The sequence below is a fragment of the Anguilla anguilla genome, chromosome 19 (genome assembly GCF_013347855.1).
Source record: "Anguilla anguilla isolate fAngAng1 chromosome 19, fAngAng1.pri, whole genome shotgun sequence".
NCBI classification, from domain to species: domain Eukaryota; kingdom Metazoa; phylum Chordata; class Actinopteri; order Anguilliformes; family Anguillidae; genus Anguilla; species Anguilla anguilla.
This window is the reverse complement of record NC_049219.1, coordinates 8307098-8327067: the sequence shown is the minus strand read 5'-3', so window position 1 is coordinate 8327067 and position 19970 is coordinate 8307098. Positions and strand designations below refer to the sequence as shown.

At 50.1% G+C, this 19970-nt stretch overlaps 1 protein-coding gene across 2 annotated transcripts; it reads right to left on the bottom strand.

Moving 5' to 3' along the window:
- Positions 1–6001: 6001 nt before the first annotated feature.
- Positions 6002–19970, bottom strand: pnpla8 (patatin-like phospholipase domain containing 8). 2 transcript variants are annotated; one of them, XM_035402291.1, is made up of 10 exons: positions 19762–19970; positions 17514–18699; positions 16022–16171; positions 15208–15359; positions 14954–15048; positions 12812–12983; positions 11513–11570; positions 10634–10828; positions 6653–6848; positions 6002–6331 (listed from the first exon to the last, which is right to left on the bottom strand). In XM_035402291.1, exons 2-10 carry the CDS (start codon positions 18618–18620, stop codon positions 6060–6062), a joined length of 2397 nt encoding a protein of 798 aa, XP_035258182.1. In that variant the 5' UTR covers positions 18621–18699; positions 19762–19970; the 3' UTR covers positions 6002–6059. The 2 variants fall into 2 exon arrangements, with proteins under 2 accessions (XP_035258182.1, XP_035258183.1); XM_035402292.1 differs by lacking the exon at positions 19762–19970 and adding an exon at positions 19395–19618.

The following is a 19970-nucleotide window of genomic DNA, read 5'->3' as shown; positions in this document are numbered from 1 at the left end:
GCACTCGAGCTGGCATGGACTCCACAAGTTTGTGCATAACCTGATGACCCATGTTATCCCAGCATGATTTAACAATGTTCCAAAGAGCTTCTTGCGATGTCACAGAATGCTTGGCTTTCTCAGTCTTCAAGTGCCCCCATAAATGTTCAATGGGGTTGAGGTCAGGTGACTGTGGAGGAAAGTCCATGACAGTCAGGACTCCTTGGTCTTCTTTCGTCTTCAAGTAGTTCTTGCAAAGCTTTGAGGTGTGTTTGGGGTCATTATCCTGCTGCAGTATGAATCCTTCTCCACAAAGATGCAAACCAGAGGGTATAGCATGTCTCTGAAGAATGGAGTGGTACTTCTCCTTGGTCAGGGTGTAGTCAATTTGGTGCAGGTGCCCAACTCCAGAGTAGGCAAAACACCCCCAGACTTGAATATTCCCACCACCATGTTTCACTGTGGGTTTGATACACTGTGCTATCATTCTCTCTCCTGTTCGTCTCCTTACATACACCCTTCTGTTACTGCCATAAATCTCAAACTTGGATTCATCAGTAAATAGGACTTTTTTCCAGTCATCCACCGTGAAATGCTGGTATTTCTTAGCCCACCTCAAGCGTTTGGCCCTGTTTCCCCTCCTGAGAAGTGGTTTAGAAACTGCTACTCGTCCTCTGAGACCACTACAAGACAGCCTTCTTTTGACAGTACTTTTGCTGATTGGAGTCTTGCATTCTTTATTTAGCAAATTCTGTATCTGTGATGAAGTTGCTTTTCTATCTCTCAGGGAACTAAGCTTGATGTATTGATCTTCTGATGGTGTGGTCACTTTTGGTCTTCCTGATCGTTTTTTGGATACAACTGATCCAGTTTCTGCAAAGCGTTTTAGAGTTCCATGCACTGCTCCCTTAGAAACCTTTAGTCTAGCCATGATTTGACGCTGAGAAAGCCCCTCTTTGCTTAGAATAACAATTTGACTTCTGACATTTTCACTTAGTTCTGATGCCATGTTTCCCACTATCACAATGCTACTTAGTATGCAATGATTTGCTGGAAACTTGAGGCACAGCCATATTTATAACAGGTGAACACTGGCTGCAAACTGAGTTACTTGAACGAGCCTCTGATGAGTAGATCAAATCCACCAGTGTCATCTGAATGCATGCTTCAATGGAAGGGATACAACTCAAGGACATCTGACCTTTTGTACAAAGCAATTAAGTTGGTCAATGCCACAAATGTGCTTAAATTTGATTGCTGACCTAGAAATAGTGCAGAATCTTAAATATTTCTTCTTCATTTTACATGTCATAACTTCTTGTGTTTTTAAATGTTTCTGAATCCTCAAACTCTCTGATTATTTCCAGGTTTACGTGAAAATATTAGAGATTTTCAATGTGGTCTCAGACTTTTGGACCCCACTGTATGTGTGAGTGTGTATTTACTGAATAACAATCAGGGGAATGTTTTGTAGTGACATCTTCTCTGTAGATAAGCTAAGATAACCAAGAACAGAAATGGTATAAAATGGGTAATAAGTTAAATTTCTCACACACAAATGATGATTCTCAGGAGGACGGGTCTGAAACGAAGCTACAGAAATAAAGCGAGTGAGAGGCCCATCTGTGGGAGATTAAGACTGAGGGAGAAAAATTGTCGTCCTCCCCACCCCCCGCTCGGCTATTCTTTCCACCTTCGTCCAGATTTACGACCGGGCCGCCGTGCGCGGAGCGACCGACCCCCCCCCCCGCCCCCCCCAACCCCCGGGGTGCCACTCTCTGCCGGCCGCAAAGGACCATGGGATATCCAGCCGCCTCCCGCGAAATGCCAGCGTCGCGCATGAGCGGTCGGCGGGCCGGCGGGACGGAGACGCGCTCGCGGCTTGTCTCCACCACTGCTGAAGTACGAAACGCGGGTTTCACCGGGGGGGGGGGGGGTCCGTCGTCTCCCCTGCGGCACGAGCTCTGGACTGACAAACGAGGGGGGCGTAAATAACAAGGGGGGGGGGGGGGGTTTATAAATATATTGCTATAATTCCTCACGCATGTCATGTCATACTTATTTGCTTGCTTTGTATATGTGCTGCTAGCACTGCAGATTGTCCTGTCAATAGTGAACTATGAAATGTAATTGAATAAAATGGAGAACGAGGGAGAGAGAGTGTGTGTGTGTGTGTGAGAGAGAGAGAGAGAGAGAGAGGGAGAGACAGAAAGGGAGAGGGGATCCCCTCAGCTTCCATTTGGGAGCTCTGCCATTGGCAGGTTCCTTCAGCTTTTCCAAACACCTGCAGTTCTAAATACACTCCTGGGCCTGAGGGAGAGGGAGCTTTGGTTTGGCTCAAGATGCTTCCGTGTGAGGAAACAAACACACGCACAGACAGCCTCATTAGAGCCAATATGGCGAGCCTATTGTTGCTTTTAACAGTGACAGCGCAAGATATCCATACACGGTCGTGGATGATGAGCTTCACAACGCGAACACCACAGATACAAGCACGCCCCTGAGGCTATAAAGGCATTTTTCCAGCGTGTGGATGGGCCTCGTGGTCTAGTATTTATTAAGGCACTATTCTAGCTTGAACTCGAGCTCTCTGAAGGCTAATAATAATGTTCTTGCGTCTCAATACGAAAATGTGTACGCAGCTGATAAAATTCTGATGATTTCTGAATACGGGCCCCGCCATACGAGCGGAGGGTGTTTGAACGCGAAAGAACAGCATCGGTCAACATCCGGATCCTCCTGGCTACCTGGTTTCCCTGGAAACCAATTAAGTCTTAACGAGGAAGGACCTTCAGCTGTGTTTAAAATACGGCTGAGCCGGAGGCAGCCCGGAGCAGCACGCTTTCATTCCTCACACCTGCCGCGCTCCAGCCTCCTCGACTCTAATCGTCTGGCCTTCGGCGAAAAGCAAATTGAACTCCCGTATGAGAAGCACTGAACAAATAAAGCGTATTATTGTTTTTATTGTATTCTGTTACCGTTGGTCACGGGTATACGACAGCAGGAGCGGGGAAGGCTCTGCCTGTTGGCTTCCTCGACGAAGGCGGAAAAAGGCAGACGTTAATAAGCCGGTGACGGTAAAGTTGAAACGCGATGGGCCTCACAAAACTTTTTTTAAAACTTATTTTTACTTTTGTATCTGAAAATCTTGCCGCGCTCTGGAACAGCAGAGGTGAACAAGACTGGCCGCACAAAATTAAAACGAAAAGCAGAACAAGCACAAACAAAGACAACGGGAAGAGCGATTATTAACGTGCTGTATTTCATCCTGTACACTAATACGGACACAAAAGGACAGATTCTCCTCGAGCTCTCTGGTCAGTTCACTCCTCGCCATTGAAAAGTGACCTGAGAAAGGCTTCAAGGGGAAAAGCATGGCAGCCTCGAAGCATTGGACTCACTGGACTGGCTGGAAGCCAGCGAAAACCTAGCATACAGTTACCCAACTGTAGCCGACCCAGCCAGGTACAGTCAGTTAACCAAGGTGGGAATTTCCAAGAAACGATTATGCGAATCGCAGTCCGACACCCCCTTAAGCTGACGATGGCGATCGGACCCAGACGGAGAAAAGGCGGCCATTTTGTAGTCGTTACTCTTCTCTGTGAGTCTCGAGCATCATCAGACTGCGATTAACCCTTTAACTCCAGAGGTCTGCAGCGATGCTCGGCGTTCCGGCGGCGACGTGTCCACATCTGGTCGGCGAAGACGGCTTCAGGCGGGTAAAAGTCTCGTCCGAACGGGTCCGAATTTCGGGGCGGTACCGGGGTCGGCCCGAGGGAGGCAGTGTTCTCCACACAGCAGCTCCGCGGACAATAAACGCCCAAAGACCAGGTGGGTTGCCCGATTCACCGTCCCGCAGGTTTTTTACACCGACCCTAACAAATCACTCACCATTCAACAGCTGGAGATCTCACCGAGCTGCTAATCAGTAGAGTCAGGTGTGCCAAATTAGGGTTGAAATGAAGACCTAGAAGGTGGTAAATCTCCAGGAACAGGATTTGGCAGCCCTGCCCAAGACCTTTCGTACCACAGATCAGTGGAGAGAGAATAATTACACACACAGACACGGAGAGCGTATCCAACACAGGTTTTTAGTTTTTTCTCGACGTTACATCATATAAACTTCTCCGATAAGAACTTTACGAGCGACAAACAAACAGTGTGAATAATTATCTTAAAATTTGTCAAAATCCTGGTGAATTTCTTCATCGGGCTCAAGTCATTCAGTCCTAGCCGTCGCACGGGACGATAAGAAACCTTCGTAGATTCAGTCCAGACGATTAAATCCTGTACATTTGTTTCGAAAGTGGTGTAAATTTCCAGCCATATATAAACAGCAGGTTTTACTATCTGAACCTAACAAAACAAACGTTAGCATACAGTACTTTACAGCCATGCGGGGAAGAGGCACCACAAAACAAGTGGCGACTCTAACCTTCAGCACTGCCCGAGTTTCGATTCAAGGCAACACATTCAAATCATACTAATAAATTACCCTCTGCCTCCAAATAAATAGTCCCCCCCTCGAACTGAAAAAAAAAAAAAATCTTCCCTCATCATAAAATCTCTTCCCCAACCGCATAACAGGAAAGCCGTAACTGCAATACATTTCCAATACTAATGCATTTTTCTTTTGTAAGCTATACAGAACACTGGGGATTAGTCACATGCGCAGTAAGAATCATGTCTACGTTTTTTAAAAGCAATTATTAAGTAATGAATAGCAGGCTGAGGAGGCCGAGGCATCGCCATTCACCATTAGCTGCATATGGACAAAGAGGCTGGTTCAGAAATGATTCGTCATCGCATATTGGACGCGGTATATTTTGCATTCCTGCATCTCAGTTAGTTCTGTTTTCTGGCAAGCCAATGGTCTTGCCACTCTTTTAATTACAGTGAAACAAACCTGAGGTAAGAAAAAGAAGAATTTTTAACACAATCAAAAATGAGGGGTGGACGAGGTTGATTAAAGCTTAAACTGAAATTGAACCAATCAGAAACACAGACAGCGAGAGGAATTACGGGTAAATAAAGGCAAAATAACTAAAAATGGAATCACCAGTGAAAAGTGCTTTTGTTGACAAAAAAAAAAAACCCTGCAGTCAATATTCAATTCCAGTATTGAATATATATTCTACTCTACTGTTCCACTTGAGGTTTGTTTAAAAACACTAAGTCCTCCTATGCTCTAGGGGGCACCATCACACACTCACTCTGTGAGGCAGGACATGCTTTTGTCCACACGGACAGCTTATGAAGTAAAATATTAAGTGTTAAATCAACTCAGAGTACATATGGCCCCAATTGTACACTTTATTGTGTATAGTGTATAGTGTAAAGTGGAACTCTAAGCTTACCTTCGCATGATTATCCTCATTAACCAATGAACAGCCAGCCCACTCATTCCGAACAGATTCCTGTTGATATTATCTAGTTCGGAGTGAGCACGAGTGAGACTTCAAAGCTCCACGTAAAACACTCGCGCTCACAGGAATGGTGTTCAGTTCAGAACTGGTCTTGAGGATGTGATCATTATGACAGAAGCAGTTTGTAAACTATGTATCATAAAGCCTACATAACGCTGTCATAAGCATGACATAACACCTGTCATAAGCAGTCCCATCACAGCTCACGATACATTTCAAAACGTATTGCTATATTTTGAAAGTGTATTCAAAACAGATCTTACGAAATAATGGAGGCACACATCATGGCCGCGTAACGACAAGCTGTAATATGCGGTTGTGACCAGTTATGACAGGCGTTACGGGGAGAGAGAGAGGGAGAGAGCAGGGAGAAGGGCAGGCAGGCGGGTAGAGGAGGAGAGGAGGTAGGCGGGGCCGGGGGGCGGGGCTACAGCTTGGAGAAGGGCAGGCAGGCGGGTAGAGGAGAGGAGGTGGGCGGGGATGAAGGCGGGGCCGGGGGGCAGGGCCTACAGCTTGGAGAAGGGCAGGCAGGCGGGTAGAGGAGGAGAGGAGGTGGGCGGGGCCAGGGGGCGAGGCTACAGCTTGGAGAAGGGCAGGCAGGCGGGTAGAGGAGGAGGAGGTGGGCGGGGATGGAGGCGGGGCCGGTGGGCGGGGCTACAGCTTGGAGAAGGGCAGGCCGTCGTACATGTGGGCCTTGAGCCGCAGCCACTCGGCGAGTCTCTGCAGGGCGCTCTTCTCCTGCAGCAGTGCGGCGGCGGCCCGGCGCAGCTTCTCCTCGTTGCGCTGCAGGTACTGCGCCCCCTGCGCCTGCAGCAGGTTGAGCCGCTCCCGCCGGCTCTCGTCCAGCGCAATGTCCTCGCTCAGGAACGGGTTGAAGCGGAAGTAGGAGTCCGGGGGCAGGAGGGCGTCCAGCATGGAGTGCACCTCTGCAGAGAGAGAAGGGGATGGAGGGAGGGGGAGGGAGGGAGGGAGGGGGGGGAGAGGGAGAGGGAGTGGGGGGGGAGAGAGGGAGAGAGCAGGGGGGAGTGGAAGAGAGGGAGGGGGGTAGAGAGGTTAGAGAGAGAGGGGAGAGAGAGAGAGAGAGAGGAAGAGAGACAGACCTTTAAACCAGTCCTTTACTGGTACAGCCTTTGCAATTAAAAGTCCAAATATCCAAGACATTTTAATTGACAGATGAAACGACAACCCCCCCACACACCCCACACACACACACACACACACACACACACACACACACGCACACACACCCTCGGTGTCGGTGGCGCTGCTGATGACGTTGGTGAGCTTGGTCTTCAGGCTGGTGTAGGCGGTGCTGTTCTTGCCGTGGCTCTCGAAGCGGCCGGTGCCCAGGGAGACGACGCACTGCAGCGGCGTGTTGGGCCACAGGCACTTGCACTCGTGCACCGCCAGCGCCGTCGGGTTATTGATCAGCAGCCCGCCGTCCTGGGGGGCAGGGGGGGGGGGGGCGGGAGAGAGAGGGGGAGAGAGGGGGAGAGGGAGGGAGGGAGGGAGAAAGAGAGATCCCGTCACTGCATTACACATTTACTGCGGTGGTTCCCAACCCCATTCCTGCAGATCTACCAACCTTGAGAGTTTCACTTCAGCCCTAATTTGGCACACCTGACTCTACTAATTAGCAGTTCAACAAGATCTCTTACTGTTGAATGAGGTGTGGCTTTGTTTGGGTTGGAATGAAACCCTACAGGACGGTAGGTCTACAGGAACAGGGTTGAGAACCACCAGGTAAGAGCCAATGAGAACAACATCTTACAGGGGAAACCCTGGCCAAGCGGAAACAACGCAAGCTTCAAACATGGCCAATCCATCCATCCATCCATCCATCCATCCATCCATCCATCCATCCATCTTGGCAAAAAGAAAATTAATTAATTGAGCGCGAACACGGTTGAGGTCAAAATCGTTTAAGCAACGCTACAGTAAAAACTGACGATTAAAGACCATCAAGAAAAACCGCAGAAGTGTTCATAGCGGGTACAGACTGCTCCTTTCATTAGCTGGCTTTGATGGGAGCCAATTACCCAGAGGAAGCCTTGCAGCAAATTGGCAGCGGTCGGCCCTTCTCAAGTAAATAGCCGCGCGGAAGCCAGTAGCACGTTAGCGTCCTGAATAAACATGAGGCCGGAGTGGGGGGGGGGGGGGGGGGGGGGGGTACGGAGGCTCTAACGCGAGGTGCTCGGGTCTTATTAGAAACGGGGCCAGAGGCAGGGAGCTCGAGACTCGGGGGGGCCCTGGGGGAAAAAAGGGGCGCAGACCCCCCCAAAAAAATAAAATAAACGTCATAGCCTCAAGGTTTCTTTCTTTTTTGATGGTGCATCCCGGTGGAGTAGCCGGCTGGCTAGCGCGCCGCCGGGGGCCCCGCGTCATCTGGAAATGGCAGGAAAGGCGACGTCTGGAAGGAACCGCACGGGGAAGACGGCGGGGCCCGGGACCGGAGGGAGTCATATACCCTAATATTCTCATCCAACCTAATATTCTCAAATACCATCATATTCTCATACACCCAAACATTCTCAAATATCCTAATGTTCTCATACAACATAATGCTCTCACATAGCCCAATATTCTCATGTACCCTAATATCTACTTTTACCCAAATGTTCTCATATACCCAAATGCTCTCATATACCCTAATGCTCTCATATACCCTAATGTTCTCATATACCCTAATGCTCTCATAAACCCTAATGCTCTCATATACCCAAATGTTCTCATATACCCTAATGCTCTCATATACCCTAATGTTCTCATATACCCTAATGCTCTCATAAACCCTAATGTTCTCACGTACCATTGGCTAGGCTGCAATGCAGCCATTTTGACCACAGTGTGAAAGCTTGTGTTAGCCAGCCAAGAGACCACAGAGGGGAATCAGCGGTGCTGGCCAGCTGTGGCACTGTGCATTGATGAGACCGCCGACAGGCTGACTGGCGCGTACTGTCCCTTTCGCCCGAAAAAAAGAGAGGAGCCCCCTGTTCCCTCCCGCCGGGCGAAGAGGAGGGGGCGGCGGGGCCGCACCTGCCGGCGGCCGAATCTGGCGGGTTTTCCTCGGCGGGGCGGCGGGGGCGCCCTGGGCTCAGGGGACAGCGGGGGGGCTTCCGACGAACTGGACTTATGTACGTTTACGAGGACAGGCCTGTCAGCCAATCATCGCTCGCGTACATTCTAGAGCAGTGACAACCAGATCCGTTCCTGGAGATCTACAGTCCTGCAGGTTTTCACTCCAACCCTAATAGTGTACACATGACTCTACTAATTAGCAGCTGAAGGAGACATCTAGCTGTTGAATGAGGTGCGTTACTGAGGCTAATTGATTGAGGGACACTGATATGTTTGATTAAGCCGTCTGGTGTCTCCACCTGACCCCCGACCCCTGACCCCAGGGGTCAGAGGGGCTTAATGAGGCTGAAGCTGCCGTCTGGAGCCGTGAACAGGGGATCGATTGTGCAGTGAGTGAGAGTGAGTGAGTGAGTGAGTGAATGTGCCTGTGTGTGTGTGTGTGTAAATAAGAGACAAATTGGGGACTTTGCCCTAAGGCTCTCCCCACTTGCGTGGGACGGGGTTGCTGCTCGCACCCTCTGGGAATAATTCGCTAACATCAGTCGGCAGACCAGGGGCCAAATTTAGCCCGGCATGGAAGCACTCTTGCCCCTTTGTTCACTGACAGAAAATAATTACTCAGACGCACCGAAGACTGTGACATGTCATTAATAAGTCTTCTCTTCAACTGCAAGTGAGGGTTTGCAAATTTCACCCAAGCTTCATTCCGCTGCTCAGACATGGATAGCCTAAGAATGCTAACTGTGAGAGTCACGCCTGCTGAGAGCGGAAAGCGTTTCTAAAATATTCTCCACTCGGGCCGAGAAAGAACCGGTGAGAAACCTGCTACTTTTGGGTACAGAGGTGAAGCACCCGCATTGTTAGCCAGCTGTGTGCAGCTGCCTCTGTGGCGCACGAAAGGTTTTCATTCCAACCCTAACAAAGCGCACCTCACTCAACATCTGGAGACATCGTCGAGCTGCTAATTAGCAGAATCAGGCGTGCCAAATTAGGGTTGAAATGAAAACCCTGCAGGAAGGTAGAGCTGCAGGAACGGGGTTGGATACCGCCGTCTTCAGTAAGATTAGGGCTGCCTTACATCCTCTCCATTACGTCTCCGTCTTCTCTGAAGACATTAGCGTCAGACTGGATTTACGCGGCTCGAATTTAAGGAGGTCAAGTGCCTCCTGAGCGTTTCCACGGCGCCGGGGTGTGATTTTCGGACAGGGCGCCTTTGTGCCGTGCGGCGGCGACGGCGGTAATTGGCGGACGGGGGGCGGAGCGAGGAGCCCCCCTCTCTCTCCGGCGTCCCGCGGCGCGCTCCGAGAGCTCGTACGCCTCCCGGAGGAGGAGGAGGAGGAGGGGGCGGCGATGGGCCGCGATTCTTCAGCGCGGCCTCCTCGTGCTCCGTGGCAACCATTGTGCGACGGCCGTTCGGTGGGGGGAGGGGGGGGGGGGGGGGGGCGCTCGATTAGCATCCGTCGTCCCGTCCAAACACCCCTCGGCCAATCGGGAGACGGAATGCAAACGAAGCACGAGGGGGCGGGGCCAGCGTGTAGACGGATCCGCTCTGCGGCGTGCGCGTGTGAACTGGCCAGCGGCCAAACTGCCCCCGAGGGGAAGGCAGGGAGAGTCCAGACATAAAAACTAAAGACCCGGGCGCCTATTTATTAAGTGCCCCCGCGCAGGAGGTCTGATCCAGCATCAGTCTCCCCCAGCCCGCAATCCCACTCTTCATACTACGAGCCAAACGACAAAACTGATCCCAGAACAGTGCTCCTGACTGAAGATGTGGAATCCCCGTGCATGAAAACCTCTTCAGAAAGGATGAGGGTCTAAGTGCCACTTGTCAGCCCCGGCTTAACAGTAATTAACCCTTGGATGTGTAGGCTTTCTGGAATGTTTTTTTCACAATTCTAAGCCAGTGTTCTAGAAGGCCAGCAGTGATTGTTTCATCAGCATTAGAATGTTCATTTACAAACATTCTAATGCCGATTGTTACATCAGCATTAGAATGTTGAGTTACAAAGATTCTAATGCCGATTGTTACATCAGCATTAGAATGTTCAGTGACAAACATTCTAATCACATTCTTGTGATCTCACACTATAAAGGGTTAAAGTTCATGGCCCTTTGGAATGAAGGGGTGCTGGCCGGCAGGCTGGCCGTACCTGGTGCAGGTCGTTACCCAGCACAAACTCCTGGAAGTACCCGGGGGCCGCGGACGAGGCTCGGATGGCCTGCCACAGCTTGTGCTGGCAGCCCCCCAGGTAGTGGGAGCGCACCCCCGGCTGCAGGTTGTAGTTCCGGAACACGTAGGCCTTCAGAGGGGTGCCTCGGTTCACGATGGTGCTCACTGCTGCCACCTGGTGGAGACCAAAGCCACATCTCCATTGGAATCAGGTTATAGACCGACAAGGGGTCAGCAACCCAACAAGGTGTCATTGTTTTTTTCTCTCTCATCACTTTATTAATCAATTAAAAGAGTTGATTACACAGATAATTCACCGGGTTTCTAGGGTTCAAACTGGTTCCTGATCCTAAGGTGAAAACAAAACCTAGCACAAACTTGCAGCTCTCCTGGACCAGGGATGCAGGCAAATCATTTGCCATATAACTTTGCAGAAAATGAAAGCATTTGTCAATTTAACAGATTAAACATCCTGGAAGGTAACTATGGGACACATACTGTTCAAGCTCTTGGTTTTACTTTTAAAAGATATTTTCAAAGAATGTACCCAAATAACAATTTTTAGGACACACGTTCATCATTCTATGTCAAGGGAAATTCAGCTGGGCCCAATTCGTCCGACCGTAGGTGATGTCACCATGCAAACACACACAGTAGCCCTGTTCCGGAATTCTCTCTCATACCGCCAGCAGTGCGGCAACGAAGCAGGCAGGCCAGAGGAGGGCAAAGTCGTCGCGCGGTTGCCCGGACGACGACCCGCCCTTTGACCTTATCGCCGCGTTTGTGGGCGTAATCTCTCGCAATCATGTCAGTCGGCCAATAGGAACGCTTCGAGCTGCGCCTCGCCAAAAGAGCTCACCTTCGGACATCTGGCGTTCCTCGCGGTTTCGACCATGAGGTCGGCGCCCAATCTTTCCCTGTCGAATAAAAAAAAAGGAGGGGTGTTACTGTTACCGTGTGAATATGTGGGTATGAAATCGCTAGCCATAGACTCTCACTCTAAACGCACAGGACGCTAGTTCAGTGGAACAGCTAATCGGGCAGGCCAACTGACAACTGAATTTTCATTTGCAGTGATGACAAGCAGCCGAATAAATAAAAATGTTCTTGGATTTAAACTTAAACGTAACCACTTACGTTTGGTTTATTAAAAAATGCATAATAAGGTGGTATATTTGTATCTCACGCACCTGTGATATATAGTACCTGATATACCTGATACCTGATATATAGTAGAACTCACGTGAACGTGCTATACCACGATCGAATGCTGCAAAATTTCCTCTAAATAAGGTACAACTGGTAATTAATTAAATATTATTCTTAAAGTGCAAACACAGCCTTCAATGCACCAACTCACAACCAGCAGGTAATTGACTAGTCTAGTATAAACTTTCTGTAGAGACTAAGGGGTGCAAATTGCATGCAGCTCGTTTAATCGCTAGTTGGAACCCGTTACTCTATAAATAACGATTAACTGATAAGCTTAAATGTGCTATACGGCCTACGAGAAAGAAGGACTCAGAACAGCCCTAACAAATGAATGAGTTGTATATATCAGAGAGGTTTTATTAAGACATGCACAAACAATCATTAAAACAGGATTTGTGTTGTGTGTCAAGGCCATAACGGCAAGAAACCAAATTATACAAACACGGATTCACGGACTGAGAAATCTGCACAGGAGAGGAGGGACCACTGGCATTTTTATTACAGGCTGGCTTAACTGCCACTGCAGCGGTGAGAAATGATATTGCTTATTAATGCTGCTTATTAATGCTTAACTTTGCTGTAAACAAATAAACCACCTCAGTTGTTTTTATGGCTTTCTGACAACATCTGTAGTCGCTAGCGGAAAAGGAAGACACTGATCTACTCGATAGCGTAAATCGTATTCCGCGGCGCAAGTTGTAGGCTATTCGTTTAGCAAAATAGTAGCGAGTTCCCCCACTTTGTAAAGTAGGCCCCTTGATGTGCAGCAAACAGAAACGGGTAGATAAAGGGGTACAACAGAATGGAAGTGGCGTGAGACCCCCGGCATAAGACCAATAAAAGATAAATTAAATTTATCGATTAACGTTCTTTTAGACTGTGTGCGAGCGCCATGGCGACGGCGGGGGGAGAGGGGAAAGCGGCATGGGAGGGGGCGGAGCCCTACTTGAGGAGGTTCTCCCAGGCCTCGCTGTCGTAGAAGGCGTGGCTCCACCCCATCTTCACCGTGCCCACGATGACGTTCTGCTTGAAGACGTCCGAGCCCAGCTTCCTGTACAGCTCCTCGCACTCGTTCAGGGGGATCTGGAACACGCCCAGCATGAAGGCCAATATGGCCCCTATGAGAGGGAGGGAGGGGGGCGGGACAGAAACCTCAGTGGGCGGAGACGCAGATAAGCCCCGCCTCCTCTCTGGCGACAGTTCAGGGGTTCTCAATCTCGGCCTTTTTATGCTGGGCTGCTTTTTTATGCACAACTGCAACCCCTGGAGAGAAGCAAGCTCTTAATTGTCTTTAATTGTCTGCCTGTCATGTTTACTGTACAATGCTGTACCCTAATTAGGCCACAGTATATCAGAAATAGCTGTGCATGCCATGAATAAATTTGCCATATTCACATCCCGAAACTTTTAGCAGTCAGATCAACTAAACCTTTCAGTTGAAGTGCTACATGGCAAATGATCCCTGAGAACAGGGGTGTCCAAGTTTATCTGACAAAGGGCTGGGGTGCATTTCATGAAGCAGGATTACTGAGTGAGCCGGATAACTGCACTGAGTAAAACCCGGAACAGCTCTTTTTACTTCAGTCCATGTTCCAGATTCGGGAGGGTTCCGGGTTTTCCTCGGCGCAGTCATCCAGCTAACTCAGTAACCCTGCTGTGTGAAACAGGGCCCTGGTGTCGTTGCAGGTGTTTGTTTTACCCCATGTTACGTCCCCTGCCTCTGCTTGCCTGGGTAGTGCAGGTGGAGGTAGTTGCGTAATTATTTAATTGCCTGATTGCTTCCACCTGCCTGTGGCCCAATATAAAGCCCAGTAGTATGAGGCAGGAGAGGTTTTATTTTGGGGTTTGTGATTTGTGTGGAGAGCTTTTGTTTTGTGAACTTTGTGTGTTTTTGTTTGTTATTTAGATTAATAAATGTCTGGGTTTGTTTTTAGATCAGTTTCTGTCGTGTTTTTGATTCATCTGGACATTGTTTGTTGCGGCCAGTCGAGCCAGCCGTAACAAATGGGGGCTCGTCCGGGATCTGCCATCACACTTCCCTGCGGCGGCAAGGAGGCCGCGCGCAGACACACAGTACCCTGCGGCGTCGAGGACGACGCGCGCAGACACACACTTCCCTGCGGCGTCGAGGACGACGCGCGCAGACACACAGTTCCCTGCGGCGTCGAGGACGACGCGCGCAGACACACACTTCCCTGCGGCGTCGAGGACGACGCGCGCAGACACACACTTCCCTGCGGCGTCGAGGACGACGCGCGCAGACACACAGGTCCCTGCGGCGTCGAGGACGACGCGCGCAGACACACAGGTCCCTGCGGCGTCGAGGACGACGCGCGCAGACACACAGGTCCCTGCGGCGTCGAGGACGACGCGCGCAGACACACAGGTCCCTGCGGCGTCGAGGACGACGCGCGCAGACACACACTTCCCTACAGTGGCAGATTTCTCTGGACAATTTGTGGACATTTGGTATTTATTTTTTGTGTTGTATAGTAATTTGAAGAAGAAAAAAAAAAAAGACCTTTAGTTTTTGTCTTTTTTTTGTCTTAAGGGTGGGGGTGTTACGTCCCCTGCCTCTGCTTGCCTGGGTAGTGCAGGTGGAGGTAGTTGCGTAATTATTTAATTGCCTGATTGCTTCCACCTGCCTGTGGCCCAATATAAAGCCCAGTAGTATGAGGCAGGAGAGGTTTTATTTTGGGGTTTGTGATTTGTGTGGAGAGCTTTTGTTTTGTGAACTTTGTGTGTTTTTGTTTGTTATTTAGATTAATAAATGTCTGGGTTTGTTTTTAGATCAGTTTCTGTCGTGTTTTTGATTCATCTGGACATTGTTTGTTGCGGCCAGTCGAGCCAGCCGTAACACCCCAGCACGATAAAAACACATTCAACTAATTAACTAATCAAGGCCTTAATTCAAGACCTCAGCTAATTAACTAATCATGGCCTTAATTGAGTTGGCAATCACAGACAGTGCTGAACAATATCATGACTATCTGGTAAATTTAGAGGATCTGTGATGGACAGCAGAAGATGTCCGTCTGCTTACTACAGAGAATCTGCGGTGCTATTCAGTATAAAAGCTCAGACTCACCTGTGCTGACACCACAGATGTAATCAAACAGCTGGTAGATGGGTTTGCCTGTCAGGTCTTCCAACTCACGCAAAGTCTGGAGGGCAACCAGTCCCCTGAAATCACACACACGCACACACACACAAGCACACAAACACACAAACACAGTCTCTGTGAAAAACAAATTAGGCCAGAAAGAAACAACTATACTGCACAGGACGTGCAGCAGAAGCGAACACGGCAGCCAGCATTGGCCGAAACCCCTGGAGCAGTACCTGGTCCCGCCTCCGTCTATGGACAGGACCCGGATGCCCCGCCCTTTCACCGGGTCGGTGTACCCCACCAGCGCCAGGGCCTCCCGGACGGCGGCCTGCAGGGCGGGGTCACCCGCCTGCCTGAGGCGCAGCAGGCAGGGGATCACCTTCTCCTGAAGGGGGGCGCACAAGAGCCAAGAGTCACACACAGCTCACAGGTACACTCCGGGGGCGTCGTGCCCATTGAAACGTGCCCCCTTGGCCTTGTTGACCCCGCTCTTGATCCATGATTGCTCCAGCTACCCTTTTGTTTTTTAATAAATGAGGCCCCAGGACTGAAAACCAGTGTACAGGAAGCACAGTAAGTCAGGGAAGTTAAGTGGGGACCTTGAATTCTTTGCGCTCGTCCTTGGCCCTCGTCCTTGACCTGAATAACTTGTGTGAAGCGCACAGCCGTGTAAAAGCGTCATGTGACACAGAGAGCTGTGAAAAATCACACAGGCAGAACAGCGACGGGTTTCCGTCTCACAGATCAAACTGCCTTGTTGGCACAGCACGGGAGACATTTAAAACACCAACAAACACACACGCAACACAAGGGAAAGAACAGCTAAATGTCCCTCTGACTTTGCTGGTTTACAATGTTTTACGAGTTCATTGAAAGTCAAAAAAACCCCATCATATTTAAATGCTATATTCCAAAAAAAAAAAACATGCATCCATTTTCTTAGATTGCATGTTCCTGTTGGAGGTTGCAGGGGAGCCTATCCCAGAATGCACTGGGCCAGAGGCAGGAACACACCCTGGCCAGGTTGCCAGTCCGGCCCAAACCCACCTTTACGGCCACTCCGCGGGTCTCGGGGAACTCCAGCAGGTGGTAGCTGAGGTCCTCCACCCGTTTGATGTAGAGCTTGACATCGGACGCGCGGTGGAGCGCCTGGACCAGGGCGCGGGTCCGGTTGTCCACGCTCACCCTGGCAATGATCTGGGACAGGCGGGCAGAGACAAAGTTCAACCATTAAGTATCCGATCAGCCCCAGTAATGCTACTGAATCCTCAATAGCCCCAGTAATGCTACTGAATCCTCAATCATACCCAGTCAAAGTACCCAATCATCCCCAGTAATGCTGCTGAATCCTCAATAGCCCCAGCAATGCTACTGAATCCTCAATCAGTCCCAGTCAAAGTATCTCCCATGAGCTCCAGTCATGCTGTGTATTCACCAGCCACCCAAGTCTAATAATCGGCACTCAATTACAAGAAAATCACAGGACACATTCTCCTGAGCATATTCCAGAAGGTTCTTTCCCAACAGGACCTACGGACACATAACAGAAGCAGGCCCCAGGATAAGAGAGTGAATGACGCATTGCAGCAAAATGCAATATGGTGCAGGTTTACTCATCTAGGTTTACATACCATACCCAGCGATTCCAGGAACGTTTAGATGGAGCTATTTTTGAAAGCGGATTCAGGGAATTTTGCACTTGAATGTTTGTCCAAAGGAAACATGAGGACTGCACACATCTGTCACCTACGGTGACATAACAACCCGCTCGTGTCATACGTCTGGCTCTGTCGTTTCAACTGCTACTCGAAGAGCAAGTCCCCCAAACCAGAGCAATTCAGCTGACAGCCATGGACCAAATGTGGCCCAAAGTAGACTTACTGTTTGCCCTTGATCACCAAAAACTGTGGCTATGCCCAGGTCAGCGTTAGTATACCTCCAAATAGTGACAGATTAATAAGTGATAGACACGCATATTTTAAGAAGGCATCAACTTTTTTTCCACGATACATATTTTTCACACATAGGTTTATGAAGAGCGTGTGGAAAATGTGCTAAGTTGAAAATGGAAAATAACTCTATATCACGCACATGCAAATAATTTCCTTTAAATATTTAAAAAAAACGTATATATATATGAAGGAAACAGAAAACCATGTGAGTGTATTACAGTATGCACAGTACATGAAATGAATTACATGCTGAATGGTATGTCTTTTTTAACCCAGTGAGTATTGCTCATTAATGCGTAGTTGTGCATGTGTGCAGGTTTGCATGTGCAGGTGCAGATGTGCAGGTGTGTATGCAGAGGTGTGCAAGTGTAGGCGTGCATGCAGAGGTGTGCAAGTGCAGGCGTGCATGCAGAGGTGTGCAAGTGCAGGCGTGCATGCAGAGGTGTGCAAGTGCAGGCGTGCGTGCAGAGGTGTGCATGTGCAGGCGTGCGTGCACAGGTGTGCAAGTGCAGGCGTGCGTGCACAGGTGTGCAAGTGCAGGCGTGCGTGCACAAGTGTGCAAGTGCAGGTGTGCATCTGCAGTCTACCTTCTCCCGCTGCTGCAGCAGGCGTTTGGCCCGGTCTTCGGCAGCCCGCTGCTCCTTGCTCTCGGCGCTCTCTGTCTGCTTGGCGGGCGCCTCTTCCGCTGCCGCCGCCGGTTTGTCCTTCTCCGGGGCGACGCCCTTCGGGTCCGACCGGAACTTGGGGACCAGGGGGGCGATGTAGCTGCCGACGAACGCCTGCATGCTCGGCCCGGGGTTGGGCAGGTAATGCCCGATCCCCTTCTTTGGAGAGGTGGGCGGGGCCGGGAGGGCGGAGCCGGGATCGGGGGGCGGAGCCGACTCCGGCGCCGCCTTGTCGGAAACGAGCGAGGGGACGAGGAAGCGGGCGTCGTCGGGCTTCCCGCCATCCGGCGCGGGGGGTTGGGCGACGTCGCCGCGGTCCTCCGGCCTCTTGTCGTCCGTCTTCGCCGCCATCCCGAAATAGGCGTTCACGTGGTGGGCCAGGTAGCTGTACGTCTCGCCCAAGTTCACCGCGAAATAGCTGGGGTGGAAAAGGTCAGAGGTTTGCTTGGTTACCGTGGCGACCGCGCCGGCTCCCTGCTGGGCTGGAGGGGCTGGCGGCCTCACGTCCTCCCGGGCGGCCGTTTCGCCGGGGCGGGGCCCCTCCTCTGCGACGACCGGAGTCGGGGCTTCCCTGGGCGGGGCCTCCTCAGCCATGGCCCCCGGGGCGGGCCCCGCCTCCCCTTTCCCTGCCGTGACGGCGGCGGGTTTGAGCCGCGCGATCCTGGAGAGGAGGTCGCTGTGCGTCCCGCTGACGGCCTTCGACACCGAGTCCAGCGTGCTCCTGATCCGCGACATGCGATGGCTCAGACCGCTCCACCCGCCCGGAGACGAGGCGCTGGCATGGGCGCAGCTGGTGCACAGCCCTAACCTGTGACCCAGCCACACCACCCTCCTCCTGGTGCTCCGGACCTGCGTCCAGCCCAGGCGGCCAGCTGCGTGGCCCGGCTGCCTCCTGACGTGGAGCCTGGAAGGCAGGAAGCGAATGGTGGGCAGGCGGGACCACACCAGCCTCTGGGCTTTAGTCTGCCACAGGTTACCAAGCCAGCTCAAAGTGAACGTGTATGTGTCCAAAACCCAGCGAATGCTCATTCCTCTCCTCTGCCCTAGGTTCGACCTTGCTTTTATATTCTTGCTTGGGATACACCTTTACTCCCATTAGAAATGATATCTGCAAAAGACAACAACAAAAAAAGCATTTTGATTTTCGAAACGATTTCAATCTTCAGACTTAGCGGCCATTCATGTTTTGTGAACACACTGCGCCATCTGGTTTGATGGGTGAAAACACTACATTGGAATTGCAGTGAAAGCGAAAGCAAACAGCTAGTACATCAAGCCTGACCACATACCTAACAACTTATGACCTACGTAGTTTCCTTCGGGGAAATTTAGCGTGCAAAATTATCTAAATAAACAAAGAACTAAAGTAATGGTAAATACCATGCTAATCGTCACAGCTGTACAGATTAAAGAAGAATTCCGTTTCAAACGCACAGCTCACGGTGACACCCTGTGTCAAAACACAGCTTTACAGCTAAGCTAACAATACTTCAGTGAGCTAGCAAGTAAAATAGCCAATAACTTTTAGAAAGCTTAGTAGTGTTTGTCGCGTTACGCTGGCGAATATACCCAGGTGTAGCTATATTAATTTTCTTAATTTGGCAGACAAACTCTTTTATTACGCATGCACCGGCGCGTAACAGTTCCGAATAACATTAGCATAAACCGTAGCTCCCGTTGACTAGACAGAAAGCAACACCAGGCCTTCCCGTTAGAAAACTCTACCGTACTAGATAGCCAAATAAACCAGTTGTATTAGGCTAGTCTACATATGATTTACATGACACACACAACAATACCCACCCAGCAGTAAGCATAAGCCCTATGATATGCAGGTCGCTAACATAACGTAATCAGCATTAGCTAATGTTAGCTATTATTGTGTCATATTTCATCCATAGGGCGAGCCAGCCACATCTTGAATCATAACCTTACTTCGTAGCTAAATATGTTGTTCTGAATTGTCTCTTGACATGTTTCTTTTGCACTAGCTTAGCTAGCGACATTATATTCAAAGCTAGCAAACGTTAACTTAATGTTAATATCGTGAAAGCGAACGTTACACTGACAACCATGGCTGACTAACTACCAGCTACACATAGACTATTTCTTTAGTGATGTTAGCCAGCTACACTTTGAAGCTAGCAAGTGAAATGGACGAGAAACATACCGGCATCCATTCTGATATATTCAAACCACTCCAGTATTCGGATGTGCCTTTGCAGGGAAATTGAACAAATATATTTCCTTTTAACGTTAGTTACCTAAGCAGCACTCTCGAAAACGAGAAAACAGGTCACTCGTGTTTACGTCAGTAAGCTAACGTTAGCGAAAGCTACCTAGCGCCTCCCCTTCTCGGGAGGAGAGGGACGGTGGAGG

Bases quoted from the DNA above. Each gene is read 5' to 3' on its own strand.
- pnpla8 (XM_035402291.1), bottom strand. From the start codon at position 18,620: ATGAGCATTCGCTGGGTTTTGGACACATACACGTTCACTTTGAGCTGG. The intron at 15,049-15,207 runs GTACTGCTCCAG...GTGTGATTTCAG, and splicing joins ATAGACGGAGGCGGGACCAG to GGGACTGGTTGCCCTCCAGA. The intron at 11,571-12,811 runs GTAGGGCTCCGC...TTTATTCGACAG, and splicing joins GCCTGGGAGAACCTCCTCAA to GGAAAGATTGGGCGCCGACC.